The following is a 20,378-nucleotide window of genomic DNA, read 5'->3' as shown; positions in this document are numbered from 1 at the left end:
ATAAACCTATATTTCAAGTTTCATTGAAATCAGATAAAAATCGTGACCTGTAGACTGTTCATAACAATTGTGGACGGACGGACAGGGGCGACGACAATATACATCCACATGAAAATGTGGGCGTATAAACAGTACAATGTACAAAGCTCTAATACCGATAATGATAAAGTCAAAATACCTCTAAGGCAAGAGTTAAATGTAAAACGTCAAATGTTAAGTGTTAAATGACAAATGTTTTGTGGGAAAATGCTTTTTTTTTTTTTACGTGTCTACATTTTACATTTCTCTCATTACATTTCACATTTGCGCTCTGCCACATCCCATTTGTCATTCACGCTTTCTACATAGCAACTTTCATATGCAAATGTAGGATATCACGTGACTTATTAACATATACGGAAACCCGGCACACTATAAAGCGGCACACGATAAGTATATTCACCGCACGATAACAGTAAATCAAGCTGGGACACCATAAGAAACTATCTAGACGACCGTGCGTAATCATGAATGTGCCAGGAAATAATTGATAGATTCAAACATCCAAAAAATATACTTTCCAGTAATTTATAACCTAATTAACTTTGATCCATTAAAAAAACAACAATATATAAGCATTGTGCCCAACAAATAAATAATATATTTAAAGAGAGGAATGACTATACATTTTTTAGTATGGACATACAGAATGTTTGATTAAGCCCCGTATCTTTATTTTAGTTTAGTTCAGTCCCCCATCCACCCTTCTGTCACTTCAACTTTAATCTTATTTTGTAAAGTTAAGCAAATATGAATGTGCCAGAAAATTATTTACATATTTGAAAAGAGCAATCGGTGGTACATAACATGGTATCTGGAATTTCGTATTTAGACCAGTATTTTTACTTGAATACCCCTTAAATAGTGTGATATTTATTGGATTTGAATTATGAAAATACGATTGTACTAGAAAAATATTTATATATTTACAAACAGAAATGAACTTGCTTTTCACTAATAGTAATATGTAACCTGATACCTGGAATTTCGTATTTAGACATTGCACAGCCCCCACACCCACCCCCATAATCATGCTAAAGTACCATCCAAAGTGTCAAGGTAAGTAAATTTTTATTGTGTGCTAGGCTGATTTCCTGTAATAACGTCGTGAATAACCTTGTTCTGGATTATAGTGTGCCAGGTTTCCGTATATGTTAATACGTCACGTGATATCCTACATTTGCATATGAAAGTTGATGCTGTGCGAAAGTTGCTGTGTAGAAAGTGTGAATGACAAATGGGATGTGGCAGAGCGCAAATATAAAATGTAATGAGATAAATGTAAAATGTAGACAATTCAAAAAAAGCATTTTCCCACAAAACATTTGTCATTTAACAATTACCTCAGAGGTATTTTGACTTTATCATTACCGGTATTATTAGGACTATGTACATTGTACTTTTTACATATAATCAATGGAAAAGACATTGCAGCAGAGCATTTAATATTGGCAGCAATACCCTTCCATAGGAAATGCAGCTACAAGTATACATAATAGGCTAAACTACATGGTACTAACTATATTAAAATAAAAAACATAAACAAAAGATTTAATGAACATAAAAAAAGGTGTGGGAGGGTGGGCAAAGAAAGTATGCTGGCTACGTGAGAGCTGGCACTCGCTTGAGCTTGCAGCGCCTTGTGCCAAAGCGCGAAACCATTCTTCCTATGGGGTTGCAGGAATCAAATTACCCTCTAGAGGGGTAAGACAATTGTAGAGCACCATCTAGGAGGCATGGCTAAAGAGCAGACAGCTCGATAAATTAAACTTAATTAAAACCTTAATCAACAATTAATTTTTCTTACTTAATAAACACTGTAAGCAGCGGCTGCCAGGCAGATACGCCCACATTTTTGAGAGGTGGATAGAGAAAAAGCTAAAAAGTAAGCGATTTTTCGTACAATCAGGGGCCATAATTCAGGAAGTTACGGTCCGATATGCACGAATATCGTAAGGAACCAAGATCTTTGGGTTATAAACTTACATATCAAGTTTCAACAAAATCGGATAAAAATTGAGACCTCTATAGGGTCCACAACCTTGATATACCATATTTTTACGCTATTTGAGAACGAACGGCAGCCATTTTGTCTGTCAATTTTGGGCCAATTTTCATGAAATTCGAACTCCGCTGTCCTTAGGGTGTAACAGTGATATAATAATATGTTTTTTTAAATCGGATAAAATTATGACCTCTATAGGGTCCACAAGCTAAAAACGTGATTTTTCGTACAATCAGGGGCCATAATTCAGGAAGTTACGGTCCAATATGCGCAAATATCGAAAGGAACCGAGATCTTTGGGTTATAAACTTACATTTCAAGTTTCAACAAAATCGATTAAAATTGTGACCTGTATAGGGTCGACAACCTTGATATACCATATTTTTACGCTATTTGAGAACGATGGGCGGGCCATTTTGTCAAGTCAGTTTTAGTCTGAATTTCACGAAATTCGAACACAGTCATCCTTAGGCTGTAACGGCGATATAATCAGGGGCCACAATTCAGGAAGTTACGGTCTGATATGTGCGAATATCGAAAGGCACCGAGATCTTTGGGTTATAAGCATACATTTCAATTTTTCGTACAATCAGGGGCCATAATTCAGGAAGTTACATTCCAATATGCATGAATATCGAAAGGAAACGAGATCTTTGGGTTATAAGCATACATTTCAAGTTTAAACCAAATCGGATACAAATTGTGACCTCTACAGTGTTCACAAGCTAAAAACGTGATTTTTCGTACAATCAAGGGCCATAATCCATGAAGTTACAGTCTGATACATGCCAATATCGAAAGGAACCGAAATCTTAGGGTGATAAACCTATATTTAAAGTTTCGTTGAAATTGGATAAAAATTGTGACCTCTAGAGTGTTCACAAACAATTGTGGACGGATGGACAGGGGCGACGACAATATACGTCCACATGAAAATCTGGGCGTATAAAAATGGAAATCAGCGCGGCGTAAACAATTAACGCAAGTACAAGTATCAGGATTTTCGGAATATGGAAAAGAACGCTACAAGACAGGCTGCCCAGAACGTTAGATCCAAGGCCGACGTAAAAATTAGGCACCTGCATATTTTGCGAAAAATGTCGGGTAATCCCCAGTTTGGGTTTTGTAGCCTACCCAAGGTGCCTGCGGACTCCTTGGAGCAAAATCGATACATGCCAGGAGTCTAGGGTGTTAGGCAACCCAGCTTGTAGATGGACTAGATGGACAATATTTAGATAAACCATAACTGAATTGAAACAAGCCAACAGTGAGGCTGATGTCCCCCGCCAAAATCCCAAAATAAATAGATGACATGTTAATTAATAGCAAATTTATTTTTTTCAAAAGTATCGACCAATCAAACTAAACACTAAGTTTCATCACTCTCTATCAGATAGAATCAAGATTATCTTGTCCCAAAGCATTGACCAATGAAATTGATTAGCTGTGCTTAGCTTAAGCTCAAAATGTTAATCATTGAATTCACCCAATGAACATCTACATCAAGTCTAACCATTCTACCTCAATTAAAAGCAGAGCTGTTATGTTCCAAAGTCTTGACCAATCAAATTGCTTATCGCTTCTTAGCCTAAGAGGAAAATTCTCACCATCGAACTTAGTCAAGGTAATGATATAATAAATCTATATTCGGAGGTTCATCGCTCTCACTTCCTTATAACCAAAGTTATCGTGCCCCAAAGCATCAGCCAATCAAATTGCTTATCTCTGCTTACCGTAAGCATACAATGTTCATCATCGAACTCCATCAAGGCATTCACCTAATGAAAGCCTACACCAAGTTTGAACATTCTACATCAATTAAAAGGAGGGTTATTGTGTTTCAAAATCTTGACCAATCAAATTGCTTATCGCTCTGCTTACCCTGAGCAGAAAATGCTCATTGTCGAACTTATATATATAGTCAAGGTATTGATCGGATGTAATGAAACTATACACCAAGTTTCATCACTCTCACTTAATAAGAACTAAAGTTATCGTGTCCCAAAGCATCAGCCAATCAAATTGCTTATCTATGCTTACCCTAAGCAGAAAATGCTCATCTTTGAACTCCATCAAGGCATTGACCTAACAAACACCTATACCAAGTTTGAACATTCTAGCTCAATTAGAAGGAGAGTTATTGTGGTTCCAAAGTCTCGGCCAATCAAATTGCTTATAGCTCTGCTTATCCTGAGTTATAAATTCTCATTATCGAACTTAGTTAAGGTATTGATGTAATGAAACTATACACCAAGTTTCATCACTCTTACGTAAATAGAACTAAAGTTATCGTGTCCCAAAGCATCAACCAATCAAATTGCTTGTCTCTGCTTACCCTAAACAAAAAATGCTCATCTTCGAACTCCATCAAGCCATTGACCTAATAAACACCTACACCAAGTTTTGAACATTCTAGCTCAATTAGAAAGAGTTATTGTGTCCCAAAAAGTGTTACGGACGGATGGACAGACAGACGAACCCATTTTAATAGTCCCCTGCTTTCTTCGAAAGGCGGGGCACAACAAAGGGTGTTGCTAAGGTGAGCTATATACCGCAGTGAGTTGTTACAGGTAATAATTAGCGGGGAGAAGCCGCCTATACAGCTAAAGTTCCAATAAGTATGCAGCTGGTTGAGATAAGTCTTCTGGGTATTTGGAGCAAAGGCTTTCGTGTTGAAAAAGGCGACTTGGGCATCTAGTCAACTCAGGAATTCGGACCTACATTGTGACCCTGTAAAACAAAATAAAGGGCAGCTGGAGACAAATTTTGGAGTGAGCTACACAGGGAGGGTAGGTCACCTAAGAAGGGGTGGTGAAAATGGTGGTGGTCGTGCATGCACGAAATGCTGTCGGCCAACCCATTTTCCACACTTGGAATATGAAAAAAAAATTAAAAATTGAGGACAGCCAAAAGAGATGGCGAAGAGATGGCGAAGAGCATGCATGACCAGAGGGCTGAATCTACAAGTGCCCTTATTTACACATGCGCCTGTGAAAGTATTGTCCGTATAAATAGTGACCCGTTTATTAGAAAGCAATCACGGTCATTGTCTCTTTGTAGTTTATATGCATATCTGCCACTTAAGGGAAATCACTATCCCAATGAAGGAAAAACCAGTCACCATTATAGAATCCACCCCCTGCTTCTGTACAGGCATCGGTCACGATGGATGTCACTGGAAACCGCGATAACAATAGAGTTTTGCCATTAAAGGAAACAAGGCAATGGCAATGCTTTCACCGCAGTAGATCGGCCAGCAACTGACCCGTAATGCGTGTGCGGTGGTGCTTGAGGTTATTCAGGCAGTTCAGGAGACGGCGGCAAAATACTCGCCCGCCGCATATAACACTGCTTGCAAAATTGCAAAATGTAATTTTCCTGAGATACATTTCTTTTCTAAAGTCTTGTCCAGCACGAATTTTAGGTCCTCTAGTTTTTGAGGGGGTAGTCTCAGGGTCATGGCGACCAAGTCTATCTCAATTCCAAGGAATGGTAAACACTGGCAATTGATCGCTAAGCCAAGAGAGCGAAGTAGGGTAATGAGGATGGCCAGGGCCTCTACGCAGGATTCCCTTGAGCGGGAACACACAAAAAAATCTAAGTAAACCACCATATTTGGATATCCAAGACGGCACATTATGAGACGCACTGCCTGGGTTAGTCGATGAAAAATTCCTGGGCTCTATTTGGCCCCGAAAGGGAGATTAGTGTCATATAAGTAGCACCAACACCCGTTTATCCACCATTTAAAGCCGGTGATCCTTCTACTAGCAGGGCTAATATGCACAGAACGATACGCGGATTTCAGGTCGCACTTTGCCATATAAAAACCTTGTTGCACCAGTGCCGCTGCAAAGTCAACGGTCTGAAACCGGTGATGATCAAAGTCAGACACATAATCATTGACCGCTGCGCCTGGCGGTAAGCTGCAGTCGCGAATTAAGCAAACATTGCCTTCGGATTTGGGGATAACCCCGATCAGACTCACTATGGTGGTTTGGTGTCCGCTATAATATAGTTTCCATTGTCTATTTCTTTTCCTATGGCATCTGTATCTAGATCAAACAGTTGGCTAGACATATTTGCAGATTTGTGGTTGTCGTTTTCGATGGGCTGTGGAGTGGCATCTTTGTCAATAATATCAAAGCCGTGGGAAATACCCGACAGAAATACCAGACAGTAAAAAGTCCTCATCTACATCGTCCTGAAGGTAGGCCTCCCACACATGTATTGCAGTATGGATGCCACTTTTCCGCACAGCCCCTATTCGTAGTTGTTTGACACTGCGCACGGCCCCTGGACGAGCCGGCGCATGTGTAGCAGCGGAGTGAGACTGAAAACACCCGGGTATAAAACACACATGCCTGAACCTACACTCCGAAAGGCTGCATCCCCGCCAGGAGTTGTAATTTCTACAAATTACCTCTCCTGCAGGGGCATAAACACTGTGTGATGGCCCATTTATAGAGCGCTTTCCGTTCCCCGATTTTCCCATTGCATGACTACTACCGGTAGCCTTTGGTTGGGGCTGCAAAGTTTGTAGGTGGGTGACCATGACACCCCATCGGAAGTCATGGTTAGCCTGGAGCTGCCGGTATTCCCTATCGTAGAATAAAATGAAAATCCAGTTCCAAAATCTGTGATAGTCTTTAATGTTCACACAGGTCGAATCCATAAAATTGACCTGGATGGCAATGTTCACCAGACATCATTGAGGGATCGTCATGGTTTCTAGCTTGGGTTTCCTTGGGTGTGCTCTCTTGATAACAAGATCATTGCCTCCCGCTGTCGTTTGGCTCAAAGTGAAATTGTCGTCCTCGACATTCGAGAATGGTCCGTGGGGGATAAAATCAACAACGTCCAGGAAAATCTTACCTTGCGTGGCCGCCTTTCGTAGGAAAATCTGTGGGTCATTCCATGAAACATCGTTGACGAGAGGGGGGAGGGCTTGATTGCTGCTGTCCCCTGTAACCTGTACCGGAACATTCGCCCCCGCCTCTCATATTGTTAGACAGTTTTTCAATTAACTGCTGCATATTTACATCCTCCGCCATATTGACGCGTGCTACATCCGGGCCCGCCGAATTTTCGCGGCATTTGGTTTGTGCTTCTGTTTGTTGTGTCTGAACCAATGCCGCTTTCCGTGCCGCAAACAAGCAGAGTTTTCTTTGGCCTTTACTGATATCTACGTCGGCGAGATCTTCCACTTCCAACAGAGCCAGGGCCTCAATACAATCAAATCCCATTTGGACCAAAGTCGCCATTGTGTTGTATGAGAGCGGACATTCCGTGGCCAGCCGAGTGAATGCCAAGTCTCCATTTTCATTATTATAAGTATTCTCTCTCTGTCCTGCACCGGCGTCCGAATCAGGTTCAGAAACTTCTAATACATCTGTAAAACGTGCAGGTACTGCCCGACAGCATTTTGATCGTCGGTCCTTCGACATAATAACTACATGTAACTTGGACAAAGAAGTTAAACAAAGAAAGTAATTTAATTAAAACCTTAATCAACAAATTAATTATTTTATATCACATGAAAATGTGGGCATATAAAAAAGCAAATTACTGCTAACTAAAACAAATAATTCATGCACACATCTAAAACTAACTAATGAAACAAAAAAAGTGACATGTACCTAAGCCGTAAAGTGAACAAGTGTAGTATTTCGTGATCCGTTACAACTCTGTGTGAACTCTTGCTGCAGGGGTAATAAAAATGGTGATGGGGGCCCAAACCGGATCTTTCCTGCCTATAGAAACAAAATATATGTTTTTATAAAAAGTCTCCGCTCAATATTGTGATTGTACAGTAATCCTAAACACTGCACCTATTATTTGTGCATGATAGGTTAATCAACCATTGTCATAAATTGATTTAAATGTTTCATACCAATATCGCTGATCCCTTATTAACCAACAAAACCTATTTTCATTTCATCTATTTAACATAATCATACTTTCTAGTTTCTTGTTGTAGAAATCGTGGAACAATGTTTTCTCTAATTTTTAGTAGTCAATGTGGTATGCAATTTGTATTCCTGTGACAATAGCATTTGCACAAGGTATGCAAGATATTGGTACAAATGTAAACTTGAAAATAGTTTCAAGATAATTTTGGTAAAGTCTATCTCTAAAGCCTAATAATACTGTATTGACAAATAAAAGTAGGTCACAGAGCTCTTTTTAAGTGATGCAGCAGTATCTGAAAACCAGATTTTTTTTTATATGGCTAACAGTTAAGAGTACATTAATGTCCTTTATATGCTGCCGGTACTCCAAAAGGATCTGTCGACCATGCAGAGAACATAAGGTATGTAGTGCTTAGGAAATACTGTGGTTTAATATGCAGCAACTGGGGGGTTGGTTGTGTGGTCTCATGTCTGTGCTTTAGATCATAAGGTCTTTCATTGAGTAAGTGGTGTACTATATAAATAGAAGAGGGGACTTCGCCGGTTGTTTTGGTATAGGTTACATGCAGGGCTTCCTTCGACAAAATGGCTACATTATGTGGCAAAATTGGTCAATTATAGCTTTGTTACACATCTACTTTGAGTAAACTACTGAGTGTTAACTAATTGCCCCCATTTCTACCCTTTATCGATGTTTTCTTGCTAGTAAAGTGTGCCAGGCTGAATTTTAACATAATAAAGTATTCAAAAATGGTCAAACAACAAATTTTGAAAATTTTTGCACTCGGATACAAATTAGCGTATAATTAGAAATCTACTTGTGCAACTTAATCTCTCTCATTTTGCTATCACCAGTCACATATGCCATACGGTGTGCTACTCTTATATCGAATTCTGTTAAAGGGTCTTTTACGTGTACACCAATGTGTACACGGGACCTTGGTTTTTCATCACATCCGAACGACTATACATTGTCCCTTACCAGGCCCTCTTTCCTGCACCACTGACAAGGAGGAACCATGTCGGAAAATCCAGATGAACTTTCTCAGCCAGTGCAGTGTTTGAACATGGGACCTCCAGGTTAGCGAACTAACGTCGTACTCAATAAGCCACCATGACTCCCACTTAAAGATACTTTCCCAGAAAAGTATTTATCTGGTGGTTCTTTCCAATAAAAGTATGTCAAATTTGGTGGAAAGTATAGACACCCAATCTTACTAGAAAAATACTGGATTACCCGAAAAACGGCCATGGGGCAAGCAATGGGCAAAATTGTCAGGGTATCACTAACTGGCAACCCGACTGTTATCTGCCAGCTTATTGTGTGCCAGCTTAAAGGTCACCGGAAAAGCATCAATTTTTTTTTTAAATAATGCAAGTATTTATGTCAACATATCCTTTCCATAAGTATAACCCGAGCCCGAACGTCAATATTACCTGCAACAGGTAAATTTCAACATTAGTAATTTCCGCCGTTCTCCGTCGGTAGTCGGAACTTTCCGTCAATAAGCAATCTGTGACGTCATTTTAGTCCTTCTGCACATAGAAATATAGACTAGAATATGAGCAGAAGGACTAAAATGACGTCACATTTACGGAAAGTTACGACTACCCACGGAGAATGGCGGAAATTGCTAACGTTGAAATTTACCTGTTGCAGGTAATATTGACATTCGGGTTCGTGTTATACTTATGGAAAGGATATGTTGACATAATTACTTGCATTATTTAAAAAAAAAAATTGATGCTTTTCGGTGACCTTTAAGTGAGGGAGCGGTTGTTATTTCTTGATCAAATGGTTAGGCGGTTTTGGGAACATTAAGGGGTGTCAACGTACAAAAGACTCTGCAAATAAACGGCAGAAAAAGAAGTTGACAGAAATAATTAAGAATTTACTTAGGCCTCAATATATATGGTAAATGTACAGTAAGTTATGATAATTACATTCTGAAAAATGGACCCTCCCACAATGAAGTTAAGTTGACAGACATTGCGTCTAAAAACAGCTTGCTTATAAGCTATAGGTATTCCCAGCGAATACAAAGTTTTGAGAGGGAATTAAAGCAAATTTTTGATAGATTGGTTACTTTGAATATGTTTTTAGTCCAAATATATCATCAAATCACAAAGTTTGTATGCAGGAATGTATCTTTAAGAACCGAATGACACATATCTGAATGAATCCGAAAATGTACCGTAGGCTAAATTATCAAGTATGCAACCCTGATAAATGATACTCGATAATCATATATTCATATAAACATTATGAAATAATTTAAGGTTGTGCAATTAAATAATATGTTTGGGAGAATTAATTAAAAATGCTGATGTACATAACGTTAGGCACAAAGAATAGTTTTATGTATAAAGACTATCAAGAAATAACTGGAGTCAGATAAATCAAAAATCCCCTTCACCATATAAATAATTTTCAAAAAAAAGTAGGAGATATTCAGAAACAATACAAAAATGTGGAAATGCACTGCTGCTTTTATTAGAGGTAACCATTGTATGTTAATAACAGGCCAATTGCCTACACATGAACATAAACAGTTCATATGGGCGGCTTATATGATGTACCCATTTCACTCGCAAAGAGATACACTGTCAAAATGGACGTTTTTGATTTTTGTCTTAATAATGAGTAATTGCTCCACCAATCCTCAGACATTCAGTAATTCGTCATGGCATGCTCCTAATCAACCGTCCAATCACGATTTGGGGCAATCAGACCCACTCCTCTTGCAGTGCCACAGCCAATTCTTGCAGTGTTGTCGGTTGGCGTAACACACTAAAGCAAAGATACGCTAAACAGTAAATCTTATGCAAGAACCGATAGGAAAGCAACCATGGATAGGATAAACCAGCAAGCGGCAGGGGTTGACAATGAACCCCTCCCACGTGTATGGTGCTATTGCGTGTCACACATGCAGCTCAGTTGTTCTGTTGGGGCGATAAGTTCTTCATCTGTGAACATACTCTCAAAGCATGTCATATCACAACTTCCTGCATAGGTATTTGCATTTCAATATCCCCTACTTTTTTTGAAGAGTATATCTATATACTAAGCAGCAAAAGAAACGTCAGGTTTGTATAATACTCTGGATAGACGCATTGCATAAAACTTGCCAAATGTTTTTATTGTATATTAGTGACCACATCTCCAACTTTACATGAGCAATACGGCTCCTTCCCAAACACAGAATTGAACCCAGGAAATATTTTCAAAAAATGCAACCCGACTTCCACAGGAATGTGCCAACTATTACAATTACCGGGTGGCACCAATATTGTCCGCCCGGCAAAAATATCTTGAAGCAGATTTCTGCCCACGCCACCTCCATTTTCTTGTAAATAAAGATAATCTAAATTGGTAAAAGCGTTTTTATTTGTTGCTTTTAACCTCATAAATTGAATAAATTATTTTGACTTGCGTCAAACTGGCCTCGTATCATAGATATCTAAATATAACGTTCATTTTCGACGAAATATTTCTTATTTGACGCACAGAGTTATCTGATATTTAGACTCTTTTAACTGGTCACATCAGTGTGATGTAACTAGCATGTCTGGTTAAACTAGCCTACTGCACCGTTATTGTTTAAAAAAAGCACTAGCAGACAACTATTTTTGCTATTTAAACTATTTTTATAGATTCGCGCAATTCTATAATCCGTATCCACGTAAATTCCACCAAATATAAGTATCATGGTACCAAACTAGCGTTTTAAATGAATACTTCACCGTTGAGGTGTTGAATTCCGATTATAAAATATCCGTAATACTGTAATTTGATTATCAAAAAACGATTTCACACATGTGCATGACATTATATTACATGAACTTCGTGCGGCGGACATGTAACGCCCCCTGGAATTCCTTTCTCATGTCACGTCTTTATTTACGCTAAAAATTATATTATATTAATTTATATGATATATTTTCCCGATCTAATTATTTGATTTGATATTTTCCAGTAAATTATTCATAGCTGTTATTTCTGGAAATTGTTTTGACCTATTTAAATGATTAAATAAACTAGTCAACGAGCCGTGTGCATCTCCATTCCATTCACCAGCATGTGACGTTACGGTAGAATTAGGTCAGATGACTTGGGGGAATATTTATTTAGAAATAAATACTTCATAAATCATAATGCTATAAACTAGTGACAAACAGGTGAAAACATGCGTAGATGGTCAGTGTGAAATATATAATAGTTATAAAATTGGTTGCTAGTGCTACCTGACTTCCAACCATCTGAGTAGGCATATGACAATGGATCGTACGTTCCATGGTACGACTGAACGAATGCCGACTTGTGTTTTGAATAGAAAAATACAGTCACGAGAACTCAGGAAAGAAACAAAACAATAATTAATAAATTCCTATTTTCGATTATGCCGTGGATTATGCAGGTATACAACAGTGGTTTCAGTGTCAACATTGGCAAATTGCCGTCGTCATATTCTGAAATAAATTACCACGGCTAAACATGCCGCTGTAGTTCTTTTTTATTTTTTTATGGTAATTTCGCTAAATACTACGGCGCGGTGCCGTCATGAATTTTGACCCCTGGACTCATGAAATTGCGCGTTTTCGATCGAAAAAAACACGATAATTTTCTGCTGAAGATTACCGCCTGGCATGAATATTTTTCTGGGCACATCCCTGCTTCCATGGTAATGTGTTCTCCATGATTTTCATGTAGCTCATGCTGCACATGCTGTTCACCGGGACCAGCCCTATAAAATGCACCCCCATACCTGGTTGAATCATTCACACTACAACGTCAACAGCATGGCATGACTCACGACACCTCAGAGGAACCAGGTGCTTGGAAGACTCGACGCTGGCCACACTGCCCAAGCCGTTGCCAATCACTTCCAGGTCAATGTTCGGACCATCTATAGGCTTCAGCTACGCTTTCGGGCCACCAACACCAGGAATGATCACCCCCGAACTGGTAGACCAAGGCTTACCACAAGGCGACAAGACCGCCATGTTGTGCAACAGCACGTGCAGAATCCCTTCACACAGGCATGTTAGACAGCACTTCAGACAGTGGGAACACACGGAAGACCCATCAGTACCGATACGGTGCGCCGACGTCTCACCAGAGGGAACATCCATTGCTGTAGATCTTACCGTGGACCGATCCTCACCCCTTGCTATCGACGTGAACGTCTACAATTTGCCCAACAACACCAGAACTGCTGACACAGGCAACGGAGAACTGCTCTGTTCACAGACGTGAGTCGGTATTGCATATCAATTGCAGATGGCAGGACCAGAATATGGCATCGACATGGCCAGCGTTATTCTGACCAATGTGTCATGGAACGAGACTCATGGGGAGGTCCAAGCATAATGGTTTGGGGTGGAATCGGCCTGAACCAGAGAGTGGGTTCTGTGGTGTTCCAAAATCTTGGTCCAGGGAGAGGAGGCGGCATCACAGAAATGCGGTACTTCGATCAAGCTCTCAAGACCCCGCGTCATACCACATTTCGCATGTCATCGAAACAACATTTTCCAGTCTGACAACGCCCGTGCCCACACTACCAGAGTTACTTGGGACTTTCTACAGCAGAACGGTGTCAACATTATGCAATGACCAGCCCTTAGTGCCGATTGAACATCTTTGGGATGAAATTCAGAGGAGACTTAATAACATCGTACAGATACCAAACACAGCCGATGGACTGCGCCAGGCTCTTCTGAGAGTGTGATTCCAGGTGTCAATGCAGTGATGGGATTTCGAAATTTTACCGAAAATAAAGGGACGTAACTCTTATCGTTATTTAAGCAGGCAGTTTTTAGACCACACACAAAAATTACGTGTCAACAAAATATTCAAATTCGTACATCTCATTATTTTTCATATTTAATTTCCGTACGGTATTCAAATTTATATCAGTAATATTCCTACAAAATTATGTGATGTCGTAATACGATAGAATGAAAGCGTGCAGACTACTGCCGATCCGTACTGTTTCAAATTCCTCCAAAATTACTGTATTTCGTCGCTCTACCACAACGAGCGAGCAACACCCTCTGCTAAATAATCGCATTCGACTCGCTATCGTCTAAAACAATTAAGTACTTACACTATTCCAATCGACATATTCGTCAACATTGCCCAGTGTACTTATTTCTTTATTCAAAAACACAAACCACATTCAAAATATATAAATCCGAGAATATGCCATCAAAATAGCATCTTTTCTTGGACATTAGACACGTGAAATTTGTCACGTATTCATTTCATAGATTTCTACTTTCGTTTCAGTTTGAATATTTTGTTGACACGTGATTTTTTTAATTGTGTTCTGAAACCGTCTGCTTAAATAGCGATAAGAGTTATGCCCCTTTATTTTCAGAAAAAATGTCTGACAAGAAATTTTTTGAAATCCCATCACTGCTGTTTAGTATATTGAAATTAAAGATGGCAAAATAAAACTACATTTTTATGCTAAAATTTTCATCATGATAGCGACTCTTCAGGCATTTATTAAACAATGATTCAATTAACAATAGTCTATGACGTCACAATGTCATAGTTACAAGATAAAATTATTATACAGGCAAGGGTAGTTACTCCGTAGCCTACAGACTACAAATATTCAATCCCCCAACTTTCTTTATTTTATTTAATTTAATTATTCTCTTATTTAGTATTTCGGGTGGTACTTTTCAATCCCACAACTGTCTTTATTTTATTTAATTATTCTCTTATTTAGAATTTAGAATTAAGTTTCGGGTGGTACTTTTCAATAAAATAGCTTTCTTTTGCCTCCAAGAGGTGGTTGTTTTTGCTATTAAGTCTTTATAAAGGAAAAACACTAAATTTGCCCCCACCACCTACTTTAAGATGCTCACTGAGCGGAATCATCCTGTATTTTGGTTGAAGTATGTGCTGTCGATGGAGGTTCATTCTCAACCTAAGCATCATAGTTCAATTGGCAATTCGTTGCTTGTTTGACATAAAATGTATTATCATCATTAATTTTTATGGATGATTCCTCAATGATAATGTCACAGGTTTTACAATTTGAATTACCACATTTCTAAACTACTGCAGGTATTGAAGCGACTGAACCATATTTAGATGTTATAATCCTAGCTAGATTGGAAGGTTGCTTTAGTAGACTATTGATTATATTTGTTTTTCTCAATATTTTATCCATCGTTTGGCTATTTTTAAGGATATGGATGTAATTTTCAATGATAGATTTCCCATTTTCCTGTGACGGATTGAATGTATAGTAACTAAAGCAATGTTCCTTCTATCAGACTTTACAGGAACTTTAGGTTGTCTTAACACGCTTGATCCAGACTCAATGCTCTTTGGTTAGCATCGTCTATTAATTTGCCTGGATATCTTTGTTTTAATAAGAAACCTTTTAGTTCCTGTAGTCTCTGAACTTTTGACATCTTGATTGGACACAATTGTACAAATTCATCTAGCTAGTGTGATAGTGTGGAATTTTGGTGTTTTTAAAATTATATAATAGGTTTTAGTCTACACTGCACTACACTGACAGCAGCTTAATAAACAATAACAAACTTTCACTTTCATCTGATCTTTGAACCCTTATATTCATAGTCACTGAATGTTCATTCAGCTTCTGGACAGGTCTTTGTAACAACATCAGTGACTATCACCTCATTGGATACTTTTCCTAACAAACCCAACTTCCTGGGTTACAGGGTAACAATCAAAATCAGTCTAACTTAGGATTTTGAATGTGTCAGATGCATAAGATTATCTTCTAAATCTTAAACTTGTATTTTGCGCCAAAGTTTGTAAGTTGATACAGTTACTGAAGCTATTTTTGGTCAAGTCTTCATTGATCGAATTAAAGTATGTGATTTTGAATATCATTGGTATTGTCTGGGGATGTGGTGAATGCAAGATGTGTAAATTAGTTATTTCATATATTATTCTTTACATACACAGTAAAATTCATAAATTTATACATATTCTACAGCTCTTAAGCAATAAGTATAATCATTTAGTAATTAGGTTTGGTTTAAGTTTAGTTTTAGCATAGAATAATCATAGAACCATTTGTTTATATAGGATACCTTCTAGCTGCTGGAGTGTTATATGGTTGTGTTGTTTCAACACAGATCTTTAAAACCCCTTTCAGAGTATGTTATTTTATATATAGGCAGGGATAGAACTTTATTTGAAAACACACAAGCAAAATTTTGCTTGTTGATTTCAAATGTACAAGCAAAAATAGGATTTTGAAGAAATTCAAGGGGCAATTTTTTTCTTTAATGAAAATACTTTTATTATCTTTGGGTTACATGTACAAGTTATGTTATACATTGGAGTGTACAAATATTCCTTACAATTTCATTAAAAAGCTAATAGCAATGGCTAATAAAACACAATGAACACCCAAAACTTTCCTCAATACTAGAGCTGGGCGATATTCCTGGAATTATCGCAATATTTTATGAAATGTCAATACCTTCAGTTTATCATCTTTTAAATGTAAATAAACATGCATAAAAAGTTGGAAATACCCCTGGAGTAGCCTATTCACTTAACACTTTCTAGTCAATATTATTATTTCTAGTCAATATTATTTTTAGCACACAATACCAAATTTACAAACAAAATTAACAAACTTGCAAAAGTTGTTATATTACAATTTTAATTTTCAAAATATTAATTATAATATTTTATTTAAATCAAAAATATTTACATATGACGGAGGCACAAAAAATATAATAGAAAAGATTGTGTTCTTTCGGCCGTGCACATTTTTATAGCTACCCTTGAAAACTCGTTTTTTCTCATTCAAGTGTATACCTTCTTGACAATGCATTATATAATAAAAGGAAAGTAAATTAAACTATACAACATGTAAGTACAATGTCAAAAGGTGTCCATTGATTTAGTCAAATAGCGATTTTTCGGATCACGGACAGCTATGCATGACACGTCCAACGCAGAATCAGTGATTAAATCACTTAATCAGTCTACCGGAACTCTCAAAATATATAGTTGGCAATGTTGGCATTATTTATATTTCTGCTTTATTAAAATTTATTTCAATCTGAAAATCAATGATTCCTTTGGAAAATCAAAGTATCGGTATAAACAATTTGTCAAGATGAATAGAAATTGAACAGAAACTGATAATGCTACGGGTGGAAAAGTGAGCGAGAAGTCACGTGACGTAAACAAAGCTCAGTATCGGCAGTTTATAACAGTATTTATTCATCATTTTAAGCAATAAAATATCGTAAATAACATCAAAAGGAAAACTCCTAGCCGATAAAATATAAGATTTTTATCACAATAAAAACGATCAGTTCCGGAAAAAACTGAAGAATTCTGACTGTCTGATGAAGAAATCTGAATACTTGACGCATGCGCAGATGTCACAAAACGCCAGATATAGACATCGCTTTATTTACAATTTGCAAGGAAGGAAAATAATCAAAAGAATTTCCGTTTTTTGTCATAATTATGGTCTTGATTTTGCGTAGAAGATATCATGTTATTCAGTAACAATAAGCGAAAAAATGTTCCACGCATTTATTTTCGTGTGACATATTTTGCAACACGCAGTCTACAAAATCAACACGCATTTTGCGTGTTTGCGTCCGTCAAATTCGATCCCTGATATAGGTATTATATAATTAGAATTAGAGATATTATAAAAGTTATTTCTGTAAAGATATGAGTACCGGTATAGAATTAAATATATAGTATAATAATATAATACAGTGTAATGTTTGATGTATTTTAAAGTGTATTTTATGTATTATAAATTAAATTATTAAATGTCATTGATATTAATTCAATGTATGTATATTTTTACAGGGTTTTTTAATAAAGATTTAAACAGCCTCGTCTTTTGATTGAATTAGACCCGGTTACACTAGGTTATATGGGATGTTTCCTTTTGTACGAGATGGGTGACAAGAGTTAAAATTTAGATATTGATGTGTATCGGTTTTTTTGTGACGTCATTAGACTATTGTTAATTGAATTATTGTTTAATAAATGCCTGAAGAGCTGCTATCGGGGTGAAAATTTTAGCATAAAAATGTAGTTTTATTTTGCCATCTTTAATTTCAATTATATATTACCAAAGAGCAGCTTTAATTAATGTGTGGCAAAATATACCAGCAAAAAGGACTGCTCATAAAATTCTCAAAATTTTAATCTGACATTGTTGAATAAATGAAAACACACCAAGCATGAAAAGCGAGAGCTATATTAATGAAATCATCCATAAACAATTAACAAAATTCTAGACACTATAACTAGTTGTTGAGTAGATATGTTAAAAACATCGTTCTACTTCTTTATGTAATAATTTAAACCATTAAAACGAAATAAAGCTATGATGCCATCATGGCCTCAATGTTCATGGATACAAAGAATTTATTCTTCATTTGATAATAACGATGGCAGCAGGTAATCAGTAGAAAGTAATGTGAACTTTAGTTGACCATAACTTGAGTCAGGAATAGGAGGTATAATCTGGAATACTGTGTCCTTAATGTATGCATGCTGTTTAAAGAGTAAACTTTAGACCAATTAACCCTTGTCGGTGCACGTGGGGTCTCCGTGGACCCCATGCACATGTTTTATAGTGTTTTGTAATAACTACTGGGCACTGCTTTCTTAAATTTAGTGACTTTGTCTACTATACATTTTTATACGTAGCGAAGAGTTCGGTATTCATCTGCTTCCCACATGCAGAGTTCTGTTACATGCAAATCAGGCCCAACGCTTGAAGGGAACAAGGGGTCCAATCGGACCCCTAACTTACAACTCACAGTAGGGATTTCGCTAATGGTTTTGCTGCCTGATACCATATTGCGTATGCCAGAGTATTCTCTCTTTTAACATCTGCATGTTACAAATACCAAAAATTAAATGATGAATTCCAAATATTCAATGGTTTTTGTATCAAGCGCGAATTGCCATTTAACCTCTTTATCACATAGTACACAAAGTAGCCATTTTGTGAGAATTATTAATTCTTTTCCAAATGTCACTAAAATGTTTTTGTATAATAATTTAGCTGTTTTTCAGTTGTCAAATATGAATACAAATAAAAACTAAACCGCTGCCTTTTAATTCAAATATACCTGTACGTAAAAACTTTGAATTATACTGGGGTCCATATGGACCCCTTGATACCTGTTATGTGATTCTCACAACATGCACCGACAAGGGTTAATGTGCCTTTTCATACATAACTACTTACTGGTTTGTTATTCAATATTCCATTTCCTTTTAAAGTAGGTTGCTGTTGAGAAGCAGATTTTCTAACAGGAGAACTTCCCACTCTCTGCACTGGGGCGTCTACAAAATTATACACATAATATTGTTCAGATTATCACAAAATATTTGTAGTACAACTGATGTTTCTTATCTACATACAATAACACTGATGACATTGAAACTGCAGTTTATCAAGCAATATCTTCAATTGCACATGATCAAATACATCTTTAATGTCATCTCCAGGAATACTCAAAAGTAAATTCTGAAATACTCAGAGGATATTACAGTACATCTACATCTTACTGGTTGCATATTTCACCAATATTTCATTATACATCCCTAAATATCTATGGACTTTGAATCATATACTATGCAGAAATATCTAATCTGAACAACAATTTTGACTGAATATTACAAAACAGTTGATATTAAATAAAAATTGTTCTTATTAATAGATATAAATAACTACCCATAATGACATCAGGTCTAGATTGTGATCTAGTTGGTGTTCTATATGAAGCTACACCACCCTGTGTGTATGATTTAACACCATTATCATGTGTAAAAACAACAGGATTGGTGCCATGTGGGTGTGTAGGTACAGCAGGACTGGTTCCATGTGGATGTTTCTGTGGCACCAGACTAGGTGGTTGCTGCTTTTCTCTGTGTATAAAATATGAATATAAAAAGTCAATATGGCAGAACAAATAGATCCTTTTGATAAATAGCCAATCAGCTCGAGTTAGTGACTATCTTCAGCTAAATAAATGAGCTCCTGGCATTTAACCTTAACTCTGGAAATATTAGAGATAAACCCAAATGCAACGTTGTAGTGCCCACAACAAAGTAGAACACCTGGCATCACTTCCTATTTAAAAAAGATTTCTAAAGTGCAAGCTAGTAGTACACCAGGAATTTCATTATAAGAACTTGACATTCTAGTATGTAGCACAATGCTGAAATCCTTATATCATTTTTAAAGATTCATACCTTCTTAAATAAACTGGATCTTGTTTTGTCTCTAGAGGCAATTCTGTCAGATTTTCTTCTTCCCCTAAAAAAATAAAATACCAACTTACAACTTAAAGGAGCTAATATAAGAATATTGATGGCGAGATTTGTGCTACATCACTGAGAATAGAAGACAAGTCCGTGG

The 20,378-nt window shown here is 37.1% G+C and overlaps 1 protein-coding gene across 4 annotated transcripts in view; it reads right to left on the bottom strand.

Moving 5' to 3' along the window:
* Positions 1 to 20,378, bottom strand: part of LOC126825380 (non-neuronal cytoplasmic intermediate filament protein) — a 191,938-nt gene that overhangs the window by 26,444 nt on the left and 145,116 nt on the right. For 3 of the 4 annotated variants that reach the window (XM_050554986.2, XM_050554990.2, XM_050554988.2), the window contains exons 13-15: positions 20,213 to 20,276; positions 19,692 to 19,885; positions 19,203 to 19,300 (exon numbers count right to left, since the gene is read on the bottom strand). In XM_050554986.2, coding sequence (XP_050410943.1) covers positions 19,203 to 19,300; positions 19,692 to 19,885; positions 20,213 to 20,276 — 356 coding nt within the window. Of the gene's footprint in view, positions 1 to 7,683; positions 7,798 to 19,202; positions 19,301 to 19,691; positions 19,886 to 20,212; positions 20,277 to 20,378 lie in introns of all 4 variants that reach the window. The other variant, XM_050554987.2, reaches the window with a different exon arrangement.

The sequence above is a fragment of the Patella vulgata genome, chromosome 6 (assembly GCF_932274485.2).
Source record: "Patella vulgata chromosome 6, xgPatVulg1.2, whole genome shotgun sequence".
NCBI classification, from domain to species: Eukaryota; Metazoa; Mollusca; class Gastropoda; family Patellidae; genus Patella; species Patella vulgata.
Note: the sequence above shows the minus strand (reverse complement) of the source record. Positions and strands in the feature narration are given on the sequence as shown.